Here is a 20,578-nt window from a genome sequence, read left to right as displayed (position 1 = left end):
AGCCACCAGGAGATCAGGTAGGTTAATGCGAACCGAGCGGAAGTGTTGGGCGAAGCGATCGCCACGCCTACGCTTGATCTCACCGATGTAGAGCAGCTGACATCTAGAGTAGTGGATGCAATAGATGAGGTTGGAGGAGATGCAGGTGAACCTCTGCCACACCTGGAAAGACTGCTTGGGTCCTTGAATGGAGTCAAGGGGGGAGGTAAAGCGACAAGTGTAGCATTTCCTGCGGTTGTAAGAGAAAGTGCCAGGAGAGGGGGTGGTTTGGGTGGAAAGGGACGAATTGACCAGGGAGTTATGGATGGAGCGGTCTCTGCGGAAAGCAGACAGGGGAGAAGGTGGGAAGATGTGGCCAGTGGTGGGATCCCGTTGGAGGTGGCGAAAACGTGTATTGGACGGCTGGAAGGGTGGAAGGCGAGGACAAGGGGGACTCTGCCCTTGTTACGAGTGGGGGGATGGGGAGTGAGAGCAGAGTTACGGGGTATAGAAGAGACCCTGGTGAGAGCCTCATCTATAATAGAAGAGGGGTACCCCCGTTCTCTGAAGAATGAGGACATCTCCGATGCCCTGGTGTGGAACATCTCATCCTGGGTGTAGATGCGGCATAGACGGAAGAATTGGGAGTAGGGGATGGAGCCCTTGCAGGAAGCAGGGTGGGAAGAAGTGTAGTCCAGATAGCCATGGGAGTAAGTGGGTTTATAGTGGATGTCGGTCAGAAGTCTATCGCCTGCGATGGAGAGAGTGAGGTCAAGAAACGGTAGGGAAATGTCGGAAATGGTCCAGGCGTATTTGAGTGCCGGATGGAAGTTAGTGGTGAAATGGATGAAGTCAGTGAGTTGTGTGTGGGTGCAGGAGGTAGCACCAAAGCAGTCGTCGAGGTAGAGTTTGGGGATGGGGCCCTGGTACGCCTCGAACAAAGATTGTTCGACGTACCGTACAAAGAGGCAGGCATAGCTAGGGCCCATGCGTGTGCCCATAGCTACGCCTTGTATTTGGAGGAAATGGGAGGAGTCAAACGAAAAGTTATTAAGGGTAAGGGCCAGCTCCGCTAGGCTGAGGAAAGTATCAGTAGAAATAGAGGGCTTTAAGACCCTCCTGGTGGGGGATGGAGGTGTAGCGTGACTGGACATCCATAGTGAAGATGAGGGAATGGGGGCCTAGAAAACGGAAGTCCTGGAGTAGACGAAGAGAGTGTGAGGTGTCTTGAACATAGGTAGGGAGGGATTTAACCAGGGGGGTTAGGATGGAGTTGAGGTATGCGGAAATAAGTTCAGTAGGACACGAACAGGCAGAAGCAATAGGTCTGCTAGGGCAGTCAGGTTTGTAGATTTTGGGGAGAAGGTAAAATCGAGCCATGCGGGGCTTGGGAACGACGAGGTTGGAGGCTTGGGAGGGCAGGGAGCCGGAGGTGATGAAGTCAGTGATGGTGTTAGAGATAATGGCCTGGTGCTCGTCTGTGGGGTCATGGTCCAAGGATAAATAGGAGGTGTCTGACAGTTGGTGCATGGCCTTAGCCTTGTAGAGATCAGCACGCCAGACTACCACGGCACCTCCCTTGTAGGCACGTTTGATCACCCAGTCTGGGTTGTTGCAGAGTGAGCGGAGGGCTGTACGTTCAGGGGGGGTGGGGGGAGAGTGAGACAGGGGAATGGAGAAGTTGAGGCGGTTGATGTCCCGCCAGCAGTTTAAATTAAAAAGGTCTAAAGCCGGTAGATGGCCATGAGGGGGAGACCAAGAGGAGGGGGTCCGTTGGACACGGGAGAAGGGGACTCCTGGGGGGGGGGGGGGGGGGGGGGGGGGGGGGGGGGGGGGGGGGGTCCCATGGAAGAATGCTTTGAGGCGGAGGCGATGGAAGAAGAGCTCCACATCGTGGCGGATGAGGAACTCATTGAGGTGCGGACGGAGGGGAACAAAGGTGAGGCCTCTGCTGAGGACAGACCATTCGGGATCAGAGAGGGGGAGGTCAGGGGGAATGGTGAACACATGGCAGGGATGGGGGTTGGGGCCGGAGGAAGGCAGGTGAATGGACTGAGGTCGAGGCGATGTCTGGTGGGCGGCCTGGGAGGAAGGGGGTATGAGGACTATAGTATGGGTGGGGAAGAGCTGGGGTCACATGCTTTGAGGGAGAAAGGGGAGACCCAGTGGGTTAGGGGGACTAGCACTAGGACCCAGCACAGTCAGAGCCCGTGATGTCAGAGTCTGCAGCGTGGAGACTTCAGGCCCGGTGCTGAGCCTGGCACTCAGGTAAGGTCAGATTCAGATTCAGATTCAACTTTAATTGGCATTGTCAGTGTACAGTACAGAGACAACAAAATGCAGTAAGGCGACAGCTGCGGCCTGCTGGAGAGTGGTGGAGTGGCGAGGATCGGGAGAGTTGATGATGGAGGCCTGCGGGGAGTGGAGTCCGGGTCAGCATGCGAAGCATAGAAGGTCCTGGTCAGCGAATGGACGGTAATTCTGACATTATATCTGTAGGATATACTGCCACAATTACCAGGCCTGTTAATTCTAACTGAGCAAATCTGCTACATTAAAAAAAAGCAACATTCAGAAATAATACTCTGAGCTCCCTCACTCCCATCTTAAAAGGCTGCTTCATTTAAATAACAGGTTTCTGATTACATTGGTAAGAATTCAAATCTCCTTAACCAAATTTTAGGCAAGTCGGACAAGTTACTACAGGTGCACAACCTTTTATCCGAAGTTCCATATAACGAAAAGCTCCGAATAGCGGACATTTTTTCGGTCCTTTAAGAAAGGCCCTTGAAGACGTTCACCGAGGGCGGCCCGCAGAGGTGACAGCGGAACCTCCTGGTCGGTCCTCGAAGAAAGGGGAACTAAATCCCCATTCATAAAAGAGAAGGTGAGGGTATATTGCGCGGGAGGGTTAATAATTGACAATCTGCTGCTGCCTGCCCGCTGAGTTAAAAAGTTCCCACGGTAGACTCACGATACACAATGTATCGTGAGTCTTGCGTGGGAACTTTTTAACTCAGCGGGCAGGCAGCAGCAGATTGTCGCTCCCTTCAGTTTCACCCCACCTACACCCCTCTGCTTCCCGGCCATGTGTGTGACCCCTTCCCTCCCCTCTCCAGCTCCCCACCCATTGCACCGGCGCGGGGGCTTTGCACTGTCTTCACGTCGGCGATGCCAGCAGGTCAGTGCCAGTCACCGGAGACGGCAGGCCCAACGGGACACCGACCCCCAGGCCCACTGCAAGCACGGAGATCCCAGAGACCCACAGCCAGCAGCAGCCCAGCCCCGTTCCTACTCCAGAGGAACACACTCCCCGTGGGGACAGAAGCTGGTGGTGTGCAAGGTACGTCTTGGTGTTGGGGTTGCGGATGAGGGGGCACAGCTCGGGCTGTGACGTCTCCGGCCACCCCCTTGTACAGGAGATGAGACTGCAGACTGCAGTTTGCAGTTGCAGAGGGAGGGGGCAAGGCAGGTACAGTTCCCAGTCTCAGCTCCTGTCCAGGAGGGTGGCCGGAGATGTCAGGACCAACGGGGCACCGACTGCAAGCACGGAGATCCCAGAGACTCACAGCCAGCAGCAACTCTAGCCCAGCCCCGCTCCAACTCCAGAGGAACCCGGGCCACTTGGCGCTGTAGCGGCCCATTGGGGAGCGGGTTCCTGTTGGTCCTGACGTCTCCGGCCACCCCCCTGGACCGGAGCTGAGAGACGTCAGGACCACCAGAAGCCGCTCCCCGATGGGCCGCTATGGCAGCAAGTGGCACTTCGCCCACAGCCCGAGCTGCGCCCCCTCATCGGGACACCGACCCCCAGGCGCACTGCAAACACAGAGATCCCAGATCAGCAACTCCAGCCCAGCCCCGCTCCAACTCCAGAGGAACACGCAGGGGCAGAAGCTGATGGTGTGCACGGTAGTCTTGTTCTTAGGGTGGCGCAGCTTGGGCTGTGGGCAAACTGCCACTTGTCGCCGTAGCGGCCCATCGGGGAGCGGATTCCTCTGGAGTTGGAGAGACAGGGAGACATAGCGGCTTTTGAGAATGGTGGGCAATCACTTCCAAAGATCTGCCCACACAGTCAGTACACCTCTCATACACTTGTCTCCCGCTCTAAGATCATCTCGCAGAGAATGATCCCAGCCTAACCCTCCCTATTCTGCAAGAAAAAACTACATTGAAGACTCAAACTCGCGATCGAGTAACTGCCGGGATCGAGGCGCAAACTCGCGACCTTGCGGATATGAGCCGAACACTCTACCTACCACTGAGCCAGCCGTTAAAATCTACGCTAAAAATCTTCCATTCCGAAAGCCGAAAAAATACGAAAAGTGTCTGGTCCCAAGGCTTTCGGATAAAAGGTTGTGCACCTGTACTTTCTGAAAACCCTCCAGTCCCATTTAAAAGTTATTTGATGAAAACAGCTACAGATAACCCACCTAAAATAATGATGGAGATTATATATACTCAAAATGCGGTCCCGTTGTACTTCCTCTTTTCCCAACTTGACGCCATTTAGATAGTAATCTGCCTTCCTGTTTTTGCTACCAAAATGGATAACCTCACATTTATCCGCATTAAACTTCATCTGACATGCATCTGCCCACTTCCCCAACCCGTACAAGTCACCCTGCATTCTCATAGCATCCTCCTCACAGTTTACACTGCCACCCAGGTTTGTGTCATCTGCAAATTTGCTAATGTTACTTTGAATCCCTTCATCCAAATCATTGATGTATATTGTAAATAGCTGCGGTCCCAGCACCCAGCCTTGCGGTACCCCACTAGTCACTGCCTGCCATTCTGAAAGGGACCCGTTAATCCCTGCTCTTTGTTTCCTGTCTGCCAACCACTTCTCTATCCATGTCAGCACTTTCCCCCAATACCATGTGCCCTAATTTTGCCCACTAATCTCCTATTTGGGACCTTATCAAATGCCATAAGGTTTGATAATATATAAAGGTGGGCAAAGGGGAGGGGTGGGGCAAATATAATGCAAATATATAATTTGCATATATAATGCAAATATATAAAATGCAAATATAAAGGGGGAAAAGGGGAGGGGTGGGGCACTTCACTCCAGAAGTGGCGGCGCTGCCCTGCAGCTGCGGCTCGCCTGCAGTCCGTTTGTCTTTTCTTTTTTTGTTTTCTTTTAACCATATAACCATATAATAACCATATAACAATTACAGCACGGAAACAGGCCATCTCGACCCTTCTAGTCCGTGCCGAACACATAATTGTCCTTTTGTTTCAGTTTATTTTAGTTGTGTATATGTGGGGTGGTGGAATAAACTTGTTTTTAATCTCTTCCTTCGGGGGGATGCGACCTTTTCTTGTCATATCCCCCGTCTCCGTCTGCGCTGAGGCCTAATGGTGGAGCTGGCAGCCTCCAACTGGGACCGACCTCGAGGCTCCGGAGGCAGTGCCAGGACTTACCAACTTCGGGGCTGTGGTGGCGTTGCAGCGGCGGCGACCCGACCTCGGAGCCTCGGTCGCGGTCCCAGTGGACTCGGCCGTGGGCCCAGTGGACGACATCGTCGGGAGCTCGTAGGTCCCAGGTTGGTAACTGGTTTTCCAGAGCTCCCGCACCAACAGCTTTGTCTGCTGGACTGGAGGGCGGCAGCTTCGACCGGGCCGCGGAGTTTGAACCGTCCCGTTCGCAGAGCTCGGATTCAGCCGCGGGACTTACCATCACCTGGTGGGGTCACAACATCGGAAGCCTGGATCGCCTCAACGCAGAGGGAAAACAAGGAGGGAAGAGACAAGGACTCTTAAGACTTTTGCCTTCCATCACAGTGAGGAGGGCCTGGTGGACTCACTGTGGTGGATGTTAAATCTGTGTTTATTGTGTTTCTTGTTATTTTATTCTAAGGTTTGACTACAAGGCAGAACATTTTGTTCAGACTGAAAAGTCTGAATGACAATAATGGATACTTTAAACAACTGGTAAGTGATAGATGAATTCAGGTGAGATGGAGTGATTGGCAGATGGGTGGAGATAGGAAAAAAGGCCGGCGGTGAAATGCAAAACCAGTGGGAGGGATGGTTGTTGGAAGGGAACCGAGGTGGTGGGGGAAGGTAATGGTCCCGGTACCACCTCTCTCTCTCCTCTATTCAGTGGCCCCAGCACTCCTTCCAGGCGAGAGAGGTTTACTAGCACCTCTCTAACTCTGTCGACTGCATTTGATGCGCCCAATGTGGCCTCCACTGTGTCAAGTTGACTAAGCATAGACCAGGTGACCATTTCACTGAATACTTATATTCAGGGCTTCCCGATTGCTAACCATTTAAATTCCCCTTTCCAATTATCTACCAACCTTTCTGTCCTCAGCCTCCTCCACTGATAGAGTGAAGCCACATGTAAACTAGAAGAACAGCACCTCACATTCCACTTTGGTAACCTAAACCCATCACATGAGGTTGTGGAGGAATTTTTTGGACTTTGTTTTCTCCCCAACTGATAAAAAGCTTCCACGATTCCATTTTGCCTCATTTGCCCACGTTTTGTGAGTAATAGGTAGGTAAATGATGTGCATGATGCAGCAGATCTAAATGAAATACACTTTATATGATATAAACATCTCTTTCCTGTCCTACTTACTGGGAACTTGCAATATTATCCCACAATTGTCGACGTTGCATGAGTGATTAAAAATCTAGGACGTTGACTTTACTCAATTTAAATACATCGATCATTAAATAATAACAAACCTGCAGCATGAATTGGAGTTCTTTTTGTCACAAAATCTTTAACAAGAATAGATGCTCCCTGATTGATCAATACATCCACACACTCCACATGGCCTTTGAAAGCTGCTAGGTCCAAAGGTGTCCGTCCGTTATTATTTCTCACATCCAAATCTAAGAGGGACTGAACTAGTACCTCTAAAGCTTGATGGTGACCGTGATAAGCCTGCAATAGTGATAATAGTTGCTTTTAGAAAACAATGCCTTTTCAACAGATTTTTAAAATATCAAACCTGCATCTAAAAACATTATATAACAAATCAACGATGAAAAATTATTACAAATGCATAGATTTTTGCAGCTATTAACAGTAAAGCTTCTTCAATCAATATAATAGTTTATTCTTACTACATTCCTACACGGTCTTTCTTATGACATATGAAAGGTGGTTTTATAAATGCTTTAAATTAGAGAATAATACATATTGACAGCGCTTTTCACATCCAATATAACAAAAACTCAGGGAGATGAAAGCAATCACAGATCACAGTGTGAAGGTGCATTCTGAAAGAAATATAATAAACTTAGATTAGGTGCAGGACAGGTTTGTGGCCACCGAGCATCAGTAGTTACGATGATTTAAGTTAGAGTATTTATATAGAGTATTTATATACATTCATAAATATTTCCTACTTACTGCCAAATGTAATGGACTGATCGGCGCTCTGCTATCAGAATCATTTAGCATATCTGTACCTGACGTTTCCATCAACTGACAAAATAGGAAAGATACTTCAGAAAATTATCGCATTTATGCAGCTGACACAAGCTCTTGAATTACATTTTTAATATCAGATATAAAAATGTCCAAGCTAATAGATGTCCCTCAATGTTCCATTTACAATATTCCATTACAATGGGGCACACATTCTACATATACCAATCGTTTTACTATAATGAACAATTCCTAATGTTAAAGGGCAGAGAGAAAGTTTAAACAAATATTTTTAACAAGTAACATCAATCAATAAAGATTGCTATCCACTCTACTGGTAGTTGCTGCGAACACACTGCTGTTCACACAGACCACTGAGGTACCCATTGAAAGAAGCTGATATAATTGGCTAGTGATATAACTGGCCATCATGCATCAAAGATTTTCAGATTGCCCTTTTTTTGCATTTCCTCCAGGAGTGATCAGAATCATCAGTTGAGAAATATTTTACATCAGTAGTTTATACATGGCAAAGCAGAACAATAATGCTTATAATAAATTATTTTTGAAAACAATGCCTTCCCATTCTATTCTACCTATTGGCTGAATAGAGGTACCAATATAAAGTATGTATTACAACAATTGGTAAAAAATGCAAGATAAATATGCTGCCTTTATCATTCTATAAATAAAAATGAATGGACAGACCAACAGAAATTTAATGTATTAACAAGAATGACTAACTCAGTACTATTGATTGCAGATTTTAAATGAAAATAATATAGATCTTCCTCAGGTATCGAAGGGATTAAGCTCCTTTTCACTATGCAAAAAATCACATTGAAAGAGGTATAGTAAACATAGCTTTCATGAAGGCATACCGATTGCTATTGACTGATTGCCATTCAGTAAACTACTGAATCTCCTCCCAGTAAAGATGCAGTAAATCCAACTCAAACTGCACTTGCTCCAACAAGCGAGAATTTTCAGTCAGTGATCCACTGGCCATTGTTGGCAGGGGGTTGAGCACAGGTGACTCCAAGTCCCCTCACCCCACCCCTCCACCCCACATTTTAAATAATTTTACTTCACTGACTCAATCTTATGAACATGATCAAAAGATTGTTTTAAATATTACTGATTTTCATGGACTTGCATTTAAAAAGCAACCTCCAAATGTCTTCCAATCCTTCGATGTGATGCATAACACCTTTGTTAAATGTCAAATTAAATAAAAAATCTTTGCTCCAACAAAAGGTTCAGTGAAGGATTGCTGCCCAGTGGAGACTTGTACATTTTGCTAATCTTTAAAAGGTATAGCATATAAATTGATACTATTACAATACAAAGTGCAAAATGAATAACATACCACATCCAAAGGAGTTTCATTTGCAATCTGGAAGAATTTAAAAGGAAATCAAATGTATAATACAGCGCAACTCAAATTTCAACTCAAATCAATTATTTGCACTTTAAAAATGGAGTGAATTGGAATATCAATGCATACAAAAGAGTTTTCAGGACCATATAACTTGCTAAACAGTAATCAATATTTAAAGGGCATTTAGATGGATTCATGAACAGGCAAGGGGTAGAGGGCAACAGAACATGTAGGCAGATGGGATTAATTTAGTTTAGCGTGACATCATGGTCAGCACAGGCAGTAGGCCGAAATGCCTTCTGTGCTATACTGATCAATTCACTGGGACACAACTACCCACATGCAGTTAATATTGAAATATCAAGCTTGCAGTAATTTATTCATCAATCCTACTGTAAAATCTGCTTTCATGTAATTGTTTGAAAACACTACTAATCTGTTAGTTTAAATTTTGTTGTACATGGTTCATGTTACAATGACAATAAAGAAACTATTCTATTCTATTCTAGCCCCTTAGTTATTAAAAAGACATTTAAAATAAATAAAATAACAAATTAATTGCCCAAGCTTCAGATCATTTGATTATAAACTTTGCTGTGAATGTGGCCACAGCTTGGTCTCTTTCCCATTATTGGGGAACAAGAATGTGGCTTCTTGCACCATTACAGATTCAAAAACTAATCTGGAAAGGCCTTTACTGCCTGCAGTGCAGATTACTGGATGAATCTTTAAGCTAAAACCCAACTTGCAAATAGATGATAAAAAGGTCCTGGTAATTATTGCCAGGAGTTCTTCTGACCTCTTGGCCACTGTTCCATGCTCAACTTGCAAAATCAAAAATAAATTGACTAATCAAGTCAAAATCTTTCAAACATCTGTAAAAAGGAGGCGACGCACAAGGGTCAGAAAATTAAAAATGTTACAACCAATATAAAACAAGATTGCAAGAATAAACATAACTGTAGATCAGTTTTACATCAAAATAAGTGGTCAATTGTAGTTTGATTAGGGAAAATTAGCACAGATTTGTTAAAGGTAAATCATGTTTGACAAATTTGACCAATTTTTTAAATGAAGTAACAGAGAGGTCTGGTCAGTGAGGTTGACATGATGTATATTGATTTTCAAAAGACATTCAGTGCTGCATAATCGGCTTATCATCAAATATACTGTGGAACTAGAATGGCATTAGAAGCAGGGGTAGAAAACTGGTAAAGTGATAGAAAACAAAGCAGTACTGAAAGCAATTTTTTTAGGGAGGGAACCCAGTGATGTACCCCAGGGATCGAGTGGGAATCACTGTATTTCTTAATGTATATCAATAACAAATAAACAGGTACAAATTTCCAAATTTATAAATCACGCAAAATCTTCAAGCATAGCAACCCACAGTATAGTAAACCTTAAAGCATAGTATATCTTAAGAATTTAAACACAGTCTGATGAGAATGGCAGGTAAAACATAAATCAGAAGGTACATATCTTTAAAACCTCTAAGTTATAAATTATCACATTCCAGTGGGAAGAACGAGAAGTAGCAGTATAAACTACAGAGCACATTGATGCAGGGCAAAGATCAAAAACATATTTACATATATATTATCAAAATTGACTAGGCAGATTGCAAAGGCAGTTTAAAAAAAGCACAAGAATTCCTGGCCATTATAACACGAGGCATAGAGTATGAGAACAAAGTAGTCATGATGAAGCTGTCGGTCATACTTAAAAGTATTGTGCTCAATTCTCAGCATTCTTTAGGAAAGATATAAAGCTTCAATGGATGTGCCAAGAGCTTCTAGAATGATTCCAGAAATGAGTGACTGTTATGTGAAGAGGCCAGGTAAGATAGTCTGATCTATTCAGAACAGGTAAAGAGGGGTCCGATAGAGGTATTGAAAACCAGGAAGGGTTTCTACAGAAAGGGAAGAGAGTCAAGAATCAAGAGTGTTTCATTGTCAGATATCCCGGATGGGACAATGAAATTCTTACTTGCTGCAGCGCAACAGAATATGTGAATATGTAAACATAGTACATAACTGGGGAAGAGAAAAAAAGAAAACGTTCAATATAGTGCAATAATAATATAGTCTTTTTGCAGTTCAAAGCTCAGAGCTTATTCGTTGTTCTGTTTAATAGCCTGATGGCTGTAGGGAAGAAGCTGTTCCTGAACCTGGACATTAGTCTTCCAGCTCCAGTACCATCTTCCTGATGGCAATGGTGAGATGAGTGTGTGGCCAGGATGGTGTGGGTCCTTGATGATTTTGGCTGCCTTTTTGAGGCAGCGACTATGATAGATCCTTTCGACAGTGGGGAGGTCAAAGCCAGTGATGGACTGAGCAGTGGTCAAACTTTTTGTAGTCTTTTTCGGACATTCAAGTTGCCTGGACGTTCAAGTTGCCGAACCAGGCCACGATGCAACCAGCCAGAATGCTCTCTACCATGCGCCTGTAGAGGTTTAGGAGAACCCTCTTCGACATGCCGAATCTCCGTAATCTTCTCAGGAAATAGAGTCGCTGATGTGCCTTCTTTATAATTGCATCGGTGTGCTGGGTTCAGGAGAGTTCTTCAGAAATATGCACGCCCAGGAATTTGAAGTCATTGACGCTCTCCACCATCGTTCCATTGATATGAACAGGATTGTGGGTCCTCATCCTTCCCCTGCCAAAGTCCACAATCAGTTCCTTGGTCTTACTGATGTTGAGAGCCAGGTTGTTGTACTGGCACCATTAATGGTCCCCATTAAATCTGAGCTGAAGAATCTCCCCAGTGCTGAAACCTGTGTTTTTATGGAATCTAACCCAATAACTGGAGTTCAAAATTAATTTATTATTGCTACTATTATAACTATTAAAATAATTTAACAAGGCACGAAAACATATAAAATTAAATACACTTACAAGTTCAAGACATAATCGATGTCCATAGGCAGCAGCATAATGGACCGCATTGTAGCCCTGTTTGTCTCGAATTCCAGGATTGGCATCATTTCGAAGTAGGTATTCCAGGCACCTGCAGATAGTTAAGAGCAGCAGCAATTTGGAATACCTTTGAATGAATAGCAAGAATATTCAAACAAGTATATTTTTAGTTGAGAAGCAAAATAGTACAGGTGTTGGAAATCAGATCTAAAAATAGGAAATTGCAGAAAATACTGAGGCAATAGTGGAGAGAAACAGGTAATGTTTTAGACTGATGACCTTTAAGTAGACTTTTGTATTAATAATATTAAATGCATTAGAAAGTGATGTCAGAAGTCAGAGTGCTTACGTAAGCGTTTCATGCAATTCAGGCAAATAGCTCATGTAAGCATTCCGATAACCTCTGCTGGCAAAAATGGTTTAACTATGTTTGATTATTGAGGAATAAATTGCTGTAAATGAGAGAAACTATGAGCTGAATATTTTGTGCCATAGTGGACAATCATCTTTCCCTCCATCCAGACTGTATTTTCTAAGTTACGTTACTGCATTGATGGATTCAATGTCTATCCCTTTAAATTACGGTAATAATCAGCCAGTTGTCAATTTTGCTTGCCATTCTGAAAATGACGGAAATTTGCACACATGATTGACTGTTGGAAGACAGAATCAGGTTTGATTCCAATTTCTTCTGTAAATCTGCTGTCATTGACAGCTGAAATTGTGTATTGCAGAGAACAGCTCAAGTGAGTTGCTGCAAATCCAAATGCATTAACTGTACCTCAGTATGTAATTCTGCTTTCAATTCTAATCCCAATAAATTTGCAAAAATGTATTGGTTACAAGTCTGCACGAATATCTACAGGCCAGTTCTTTAATAGCATTTTAATAATATAATAGTTTTTTTTAAACTGCAGAGAAAAGTTAGTGTTGGGCAAAAGAGGGAAAGCCTGTGAAAGGTCGAGATTGAATGACACGGAATTGTGTTGTAAACCGAGGGAAGGAGGTGAAAGTTTGTTAATTGCAGGTGATTTATTTGGAGACGGTATAAAGAGCCAATTCAAAAGAGGAGAAAGAAGGAAAAAGAACAAGGCTGGAACTGTGAACTATAAACCGGAGAAGCAAAACACTGTAGATGCTGGATACTGAAATACAAAATTGCTGGAAATACTCAAGGTTGGGAAGCTTCTATGGAAAGAGTTAACTTTTGTTAATCCTTTCAGAGTTGGGTCGTGAAAGCCAGTGTAAACCAGCATCTTGCAGTTCTTTCCTACATATGAGGCCAAGGCCAACTCTTACCTGCCTACACATAATCCATAACCCTCCATTCCCTGCATATCCATATATCTGTCCAAAAGTCACTTAAATGCCACTATTGTAACTGCCTCCACCACCACCCAGGTACTTTCCACCCTCTACGTAAAAAATACTTCCCTCACACATGTTATATTTTGATCCTCTCACCGTAAAGCTATTAGTTGATCTAAACTAGTAAAGCTAGTATTTGATATTTCCATCCTGGGGAAAAAGGTTCTGACTGTCTGCCATATCTATGCCTCTCATAATTTTAAAAACAAAGTGGTCAGATGTTACTTATAACAGTCAGAAATATTGAGATGTGGCATGGATCAGATGCAAATTATCTTACCAAAACTGGGACATGGAGCCTCTTGCTCCTCCTTCGTGAAAAATAATTATCTTATGTGCTAAATTTTACAACTTTCAGATATTTTCCATTCTTCTGTTGCATTATATCAGTTTGACAAGTTTTTCACAGATACCAATCCTATAGTTTATATAAAGTAAATAATAATCCAACATTTAAAACTATAGGATCTTGACTGCAAAGGAAAGGTTTGGATATAATTTTGTTTGACTAACTTCCTAGCCATTACTTACCTTTACAAATGCGGATTGATACATTTATTTCTTTTAAGTTTTGAAAGTTCTTAACCACGGGCATCTTTTGAAAAGATCTGTGCCCTCAGAGCAGCCGGACTGTCGCCAACATGAAAGCAGATCCAGTGACAGGGGGGGAAAGGCGCAACTCTAATCCTCTTGGGAACCAATTTGCAGCTGACAAGACTCTAAATGTACTCGCTGCACATCAAGTCACAAGTCAAACTTTTTATTCGAAGAGATACAATGGAATCATTAATAAAATGTATGGGCATACAGAGTGTAAGGGCCAGGAGAAAGATGGGATTGTTTAGAAGGACAAAGAGAGTGAAAACATGTGCTGCGGCAGAGGGAGGGGAGGAGCGAAATGCGAGAACGAGCACAAAAAACAGTGCAAAGCCAAACGTGCCATATACCATGGGGAGAACACCCATATAGAAAGATGGATCAAGTTTAACCAGCTGTTAGACCCAAATATTCTTAACCTCGCCCTTTTTATGTCTACACCATGTTTTCTCCCACAATATGCATTCACCCTCTTGACGATGAACAGAAATGACGATAGGTACTGTTCAGCAATTATAAGTCTATGGGAGAATAACTGCAACAATTAGAATGAATAATCTTCTATATTACTAAAACTCTGTTCTTGACCGGTTTTGGCAATCTGTGCTGCGATTTCCGAGAGAACGCCGCCACCTACGGCCGTCATTTTTGGCCACCTCGCTCAGAGCCCCCCTCCGCCGTATGTGTGCCGAGGATTTTTCCCGTCGATGAAATATGACAGAGATATTAATGATTTTACAAAATTCTCCATTCTCTCTGCTGCCCCCGCTGGCAGCAGGGGGGAAGGACTATAAAACCAGGAAGTGGTGTGCCTCAATCAAGTGGTGTGCCTCTCTGCAAGTGGTGCGCCTCAATCAGAGCTCTGAATGACACTGACAAATGTCTACAGCACTGTGACTACCCTTAATTTGGTTTGAAAATGTAAATATGGTTAGAGGTAAAAAAGCACTGCCTGCAAATGGTTGTTTGGGTTTGGGTTGAAGTAAAAATGCTCTCTCTCTTCTCTCTCTCTCTCCCCCCCCCTCCCCCCCTCTCTCTCCCTCCCCCCCCCTCCTCCCCCCCTCCCTCCCCCCCCCCCCCCCCCCATCTCTCCTCTCTTCCCCTTATTCTCCCCCTCTCTCCTCCCTCTCCCCCCCCCCCCCCCCTCCCCCCCCCCCCCCTGTGTTCAGAAATGTTTCCTACAACTATCAGAGTCTTGAACTTACGCAACTCGAATATTACCTCAGCTAAAGAATACTCTGGACTGTCTCTTGTCTCATGGCTGTTTTCTAAATCTGGATTTCCGGATGTAGTTTTTCTTTTCAATGCCTTGTATAATTTACGACGTTTTTGTGTGTTATATGAGTCTATGTTCCTGATTCCATTGCCAGCAAGATTTTCATTGTACCTGCATCCACCATACTTAGGCATGTGACAATAATCTTGACTTGACCTTACTTTAAACATTAAATCTTCTGACTCATCATTTGCAATCCCTTTTGACGTCCACAAGATGGGGCTATAATCTCAAACTCAGCATTACACCAGCTATCCTTGTATGAGATGGAGATTGAATATTTCCCACACAAAACATTTGTCGGTAACAACTGGAAATTTCCAATCTGGCATATGTAGTGCACCTCAAAACCCATAAGACAAAATTTAGGGGAGACCACAGTAAACACATGAGCATCCAGAAATTGCTATCAGCAACCTATTAAATTTGATTAAGTTATTTGTTTTGGAGTAATGAAATTGAAGAAAAGAACAAAGTTAAATATTTGAAAATCAAAACTACAGAAGCATAAAACCTAAAGTAAAAATGAAAAAAATATTAGAAATACTAAGCAGGTTAGGCTCTGATTAGTCCGCTTGTCAGGGGTTATAGAAACATAGAAAATAGATGCAGGAGTAGGCCATTCGGCCCTTCGAGCCTGCACCGCCATTTAATATGATCATAGATGATCATCCAACTCAGTATCCTGTACCTGCCTTCTCTCCATACCCCCTGATCCCTTTAGCCACAAGGGCCACATCTAACTCCCTCTTAAATATAGCCAATTAACAGGCCTCAACTACTTTCTGTGGCAGAGAATTCCACAGATTCACCACTCTGTGTAAAAAATGATTTTCTCATCTCGGTCCTAAAAGACTTCCCCCTTATCCTTAAACTGTAACCCCTTGTTCTGGACTTCCCCAACATCGGGAATAATCTTCCTGCATCTAGCCTGTCCAACCCCTTAAGAATTTTGTAAGTTTCTATAAGATCCCCCCTCAATCTTCTAAATTCTAGTGAGTACAAGCCGAGTCTATCAAGTCTTTCTTCATATGAAAGTCCTGCCATCCTGGGAATGAGTCTGGTGAACCTTCTCTGTACTCCCTCTATGGCAAGAATGTCTTTCCTCAGATTAGGAAACCAAAACTGTACACAATACTCCAGGTGTGGTCTCACCAAGACCCTGTACAACTGCAGTAGAACCTCCCTGCTCTTATACTCAAATCCTTTTGCTATGAATGCTAACATCCCATTCGCTTTCTTCACTGCCTGCTGCACCTGCATGCTTACTTTCAAGGACTGGTGTACCATGACACCCAGGTCTCGTTGCATCTCCCCTTTTCCTAATCTGGGTTACGGGGAGAAGGCAGGAGAATGGGGTTAGGATGGAGAGATAGATCAGCCACGATTGAATTGCGGAGTAGACCTGACGGGCCGAATGGCCTAATTCTGCTCCTATCACTTCTGAACATATTAACTCATGAAGCCATAAGGCCACCAGCTGACAAACAGGAAATAATGAAGATGATACAAAATGCTGGAGTAAGTCAGTGGGTCAGGCAGTATCCCTAAAGAATATTAAAAAGTGACGGTCCCAACCCAAAACGTCACCTATTCATGTTCCCAAGGGATGCTACCTGACCCACTGAGTTACTCTAGCACTGTATCCCTTCTTTAGTAAACCAGCATCTGCAGTTTCTTGTTTTTACAAAAGAATGAAGTTGGTAAAATATTCACTGGAAGAGGTAGATGAAAGTGGGAAAGTGGATAGCTCCTTCACAAAGGTGGCAAAACAATGAAGGAAAGTCACTAAGAGAGGAAAAACCCAGTACCTCCACGGTAACTAACACTGACAATAAAGGGGATGGAGATCATAGATGAGGACATTTTTGTACACCATTTTTGTATACCATTGTACACCAAATACCTGAATGACATTGAAAAATGTAACAATCTATATGCTTCTCAGATATCAATGTCGTAAAAAACAATGGATCTTTTAGCCAAAATTGAATAAAGAGAATAAAATGAAAGCTCGTTGGTGGACAAAAATGAATGATAAGAAAGAGCAATTTAAATGAAATTTACTTTTTCAATAGATTCAAAGCGAGAACAAATAAGCAAGTTATGAACCAGTCAATCTTGTAAAATAATCTTCAAACTGCTGCTCTGGGTAAAAGCTACAGATGGTTTAATTTATCATCTTTGTAAATATAATTCTTATTGCAGAGCACAGAAGCATAATTAATGTTCTATTGGAGCAGAGCACCAAATCAACAATTCAGGATAGAATTGGAAATGTTCAAAACGTATTAAGGAAACTGGGGAGTTTAAATTCAATGGGTAAATAAATCTGCAATCAAAAGTTGGATCAGCAGTGAAACACATTGATTGATACAAAACCAATCAAGGTAATCAATGCCCATTAGATATAGAGATTAGCTGCTCTCATCTGTTCTGGTTTATGCATGATCTAGACCCACCACAATGTGGTTAATTCTTATCTGAGTATTGAAATGCCACCCAGTTCATGGATAATTACGGACGGGCAATAAACACCCATATGATCATATTGGCTAGCGTAATGCAGTGGTGTTCTGAAAGGAATAAGGTGAGCTGAGTAAACATCCTCCAATGCATATCATAGTCGCCAGGCTAATTATTTTTTTCTAAACCACACCATGAATCATCCCTGTCTCCTCAAGAAAGTAGTTCTTGCAGAATTACATTCTGCAGAAACTATTAGACAGCTGTGATCAGCCATGGCGGTACAGGCTCGAAGGGCCGAATGGCCTACTCCTGCACCTATTTTCTATATTTCTATATCTGCTGACTGAAAAAAAAGCATTTAATCATCACCATAATCATACTTTATTAACCGAGTATGTTTTGCAACATACAATGAATTTGATTTTCCATAGTCATACCAATAAAAAGCAACAAAACACAAAAAATACATTTTAACATAAACGTAACATTTTAACATAAACATAACATAAACATAACATTTTAAATTAAGATCAAACCATAATGAGCCACACCATTACTAATCTACCATAATTTGCAAGTAATTATATATCACTTACTTTCCATCTGTGTCTGATGCTGCTGCATAGTGAAGTGGAGTGCAACCTCTTTCATCCAGATCATTTACACTGGCTCCAGATCCCACAAGAGCAAACAGGCACTGATAGTTGCAGTTGGCAGCAGCGTAATGCAATGGTGTTCTGAAAGGAATAAGGTGAGCTGAGTAAACATCCTCCAATGCATATCATACTCGCCAGGCTAATTATTTTTTTCTAAACCACACCATGAATCATCCCTGTCTCCTCAAGAAAGTAGTTCTTGCAGAATTACATTCTGCAGACACTGTTAGACAGCTAGTCTCAAAAGAGTATAATAGTCTAGACAGAATCAGCGAAAGAGCATGGAAGCTAATGTCAATTTCATCTTCACACTGTTTTATGTTAACATCAACCAGAAATAGTCAACAATCAAGCACATTAATTCTTGCTAACATTGCAGTTTATGTGGGAACATGACTCAGTGACATAAATGGCCAACATTTCCAAACAGAATGAATGTACTCTCTATGACTGGGAACTTTGAACAAAGATATGCCTAACAGAATCCAATTCCTGCATATAAATCCCTATCACCTGTAAACTAAACTCCATTAAATCATCAGTTGAATTCCTGACCTCACAACTCTTAATACTTTCACTTTGGCCATCCTAAAAGCAGCTTACAAAGGATGTGAGAGAGTAAACATAATAAATAATGAAAATAGTTACTAAATACTTACTAAAAAACTAATGAGATTATTTTATAATTCGAGGATGTTTTTTTGAAAACACCTCATCTCAATCCTTCCCAATTATTTTTTCTTCCAAATAGGCTCAAGGCAGAAAAATAAAAAATGCACTTTAATATAATTCTACAGTGCCTTCTATAATGTTTGGGACAAAGAACCATAATTTATTAATTTGCCCCTGTACTCCACAATTTGAGATTTGTAATAGAAAAAAACACATTTGGTCGGTGCACATTGTCAGATGTTAACAAAGGCCATTTTTATACATTTTGGTTTCACCATGTAGAAATTACAGTAGTGTTTATACATAGTCCCTCCATTTCAGGGCACCATCATGTTTGGGACACAGTAATGTCATGTAAATGGTTAGTATTTTGTTGCATATCCTTTGCGTGCAATGATTGCTTGAAGTCTGTGATTCATGGACATCACCAGTTGCTGGGTGTCTTCTCTGGTGATGCTCTGCCAGGCCTGTATTGCAGCCATCTTTAGCTTATGTTTGTTTTGGGGGCTAGTACTCTTCAGTTTTCCTTTCAGCATATAAAAGGCATGCTCCATTGGGTTCTGAACAGTCACTCAAGAATTGACAATGTTTTAGCTTTGACAAACTCCATTAGTAGTTGCTTTAGTAGTACGTTTGGGATCAATGTCTTGCTGTATGTAGAGTGAACCGCGGGCTAATTAGTTTTGAGGCATTTGTTTGAACTGGAGCAGATAGGATGTGTCTACACACTTCATCATTCATTATGCTACTACCATTAGCAGTTGTATCATCAATGAAGATAAGTGAGCCAGTTCCTTCATACATGCCCAGCCATAACACCCATACATGCCCAGGCCATAACACCCCCACCACTGTGTTTCACAGATGAGGTGGTATGCCTTGGATCTTGGACAGTTCCTTCTCTCCTCCATACTTTGCTCTTGCCATCATTCTGGTATAAGTTAATCTTTGTCACATCTGTCTACAAGACCTTTTTCCAGGACTGTGGTTGCTCTTTTAAGTACTTCTTGGCAAACTGTAATCTGGCCATCCTATTTTTGCGGCTAACCAGTGGTTTGCATCTTGCAGTGTAGCCTCTGTATTTCTGTTCATGAAGTCTTCTGTGGACAGTGTCATTGACAAATTAATACCTGACTCCTGAAGATTGTTTCTGATCTGTCAGACAGGTGTTTGGGGATTTTTCTTTATTATAGAGAGAATTCTTCTTCTTCTTCTTCTTCTGAATGAATGAATAAGTTTATTGGCCAAGTATTCACATACAAGGAATTTGCCTTGGTGCTCCGCCCGCAAGTGTCAACATGACATACAGTGACAGTTAAGAATGAAACATAAAACATTAAACATCAATAATAAAACATTGATTAAGCATGTGAATTAAATAAAATACCAGAGCAAAAGGAGGCTACAAATTTTTGGTTATTGAGTAGAGCTACTACTCGTGGAAAAAAGCTGTTTTTAGTCTGGCTGTGGCAGCTTTGACAGTCCGGAGTCGCCTTCCAGAGGGAAATGATTCAAAGAGTTTGTGGCCAGGGTGAGAGGGGTCAGAAATGATCTTACCCGCTCGCTTCCTGGCCCTTGCAGTGTACTGTTCGTCAATGGAGGGAAGGTTGCAGCCAACAACCTTCTCAGCTGATCGGACAATTTGCTGCAGCCTCCGGGTGTCATGCTTGGTGGCTCATCCAAACCATACCATGATGGAGAAGGTGAGGACAGACTCTACGATGGCTGTATAGAATTGGACCATCATTGCCTGTGGTAGATTGTGCTTCCTCCGCTGCCGCAGGAAGTACATTATCTGTTTTTGACTGGAGTCGATAGTAGCCCCCCACTTAAGGTCCTTGGTGATGATGGTTCCCAGGAACTTGA

At 43.0% G+C, this 20,578-nt stretch overlaps 1 protein-coding gene across 1 annotated transcript in view; it reads right to left on the bottom strand.

Moving 5' to 3' along the window:
• ankrd28b (ankyrin repeat domain 28b) overlaps positions 1-20,578 on the bottom strand; it is a 139,954-nt gene that overhangs the window by 21,997 nt on the left and 97,379 nt on the right. Inside the window, 5 exon segments of the mRNA XM_055656704.1 lie at positions 6,685-6,886; positions 7,358-7,432; positions 8,745-8,771; positions 11,654-11,765; positions 17,981-18,121. Of these exon segments, the coding sequence (XP_055512679.1) occupies positions 6,685-6,886; positions 7,358-7,432; positions 8,745-8,771; positions 11,654-11,765; positions 17,981-18,121 (557 nt within the window).

The sequence above is a fragment of the Leucoraja erinacea genome, chromosome 2, assembly GCF_028641065.1.
Source record: "Leucoraja erinacea ecotype New England chromosome 2, Leri_hhj_1, whole genome shotgun sequence".
Lineage (NCBI taxonomy): Eukaryota > Metazoa > Chordata > Chondrichthyes > Rajiformes > Rajidae > Leucoraja > Leucoraja erinaceus.
This window is presented reverse-complemented; position numbering and strand designations above follow the sequence as displayed.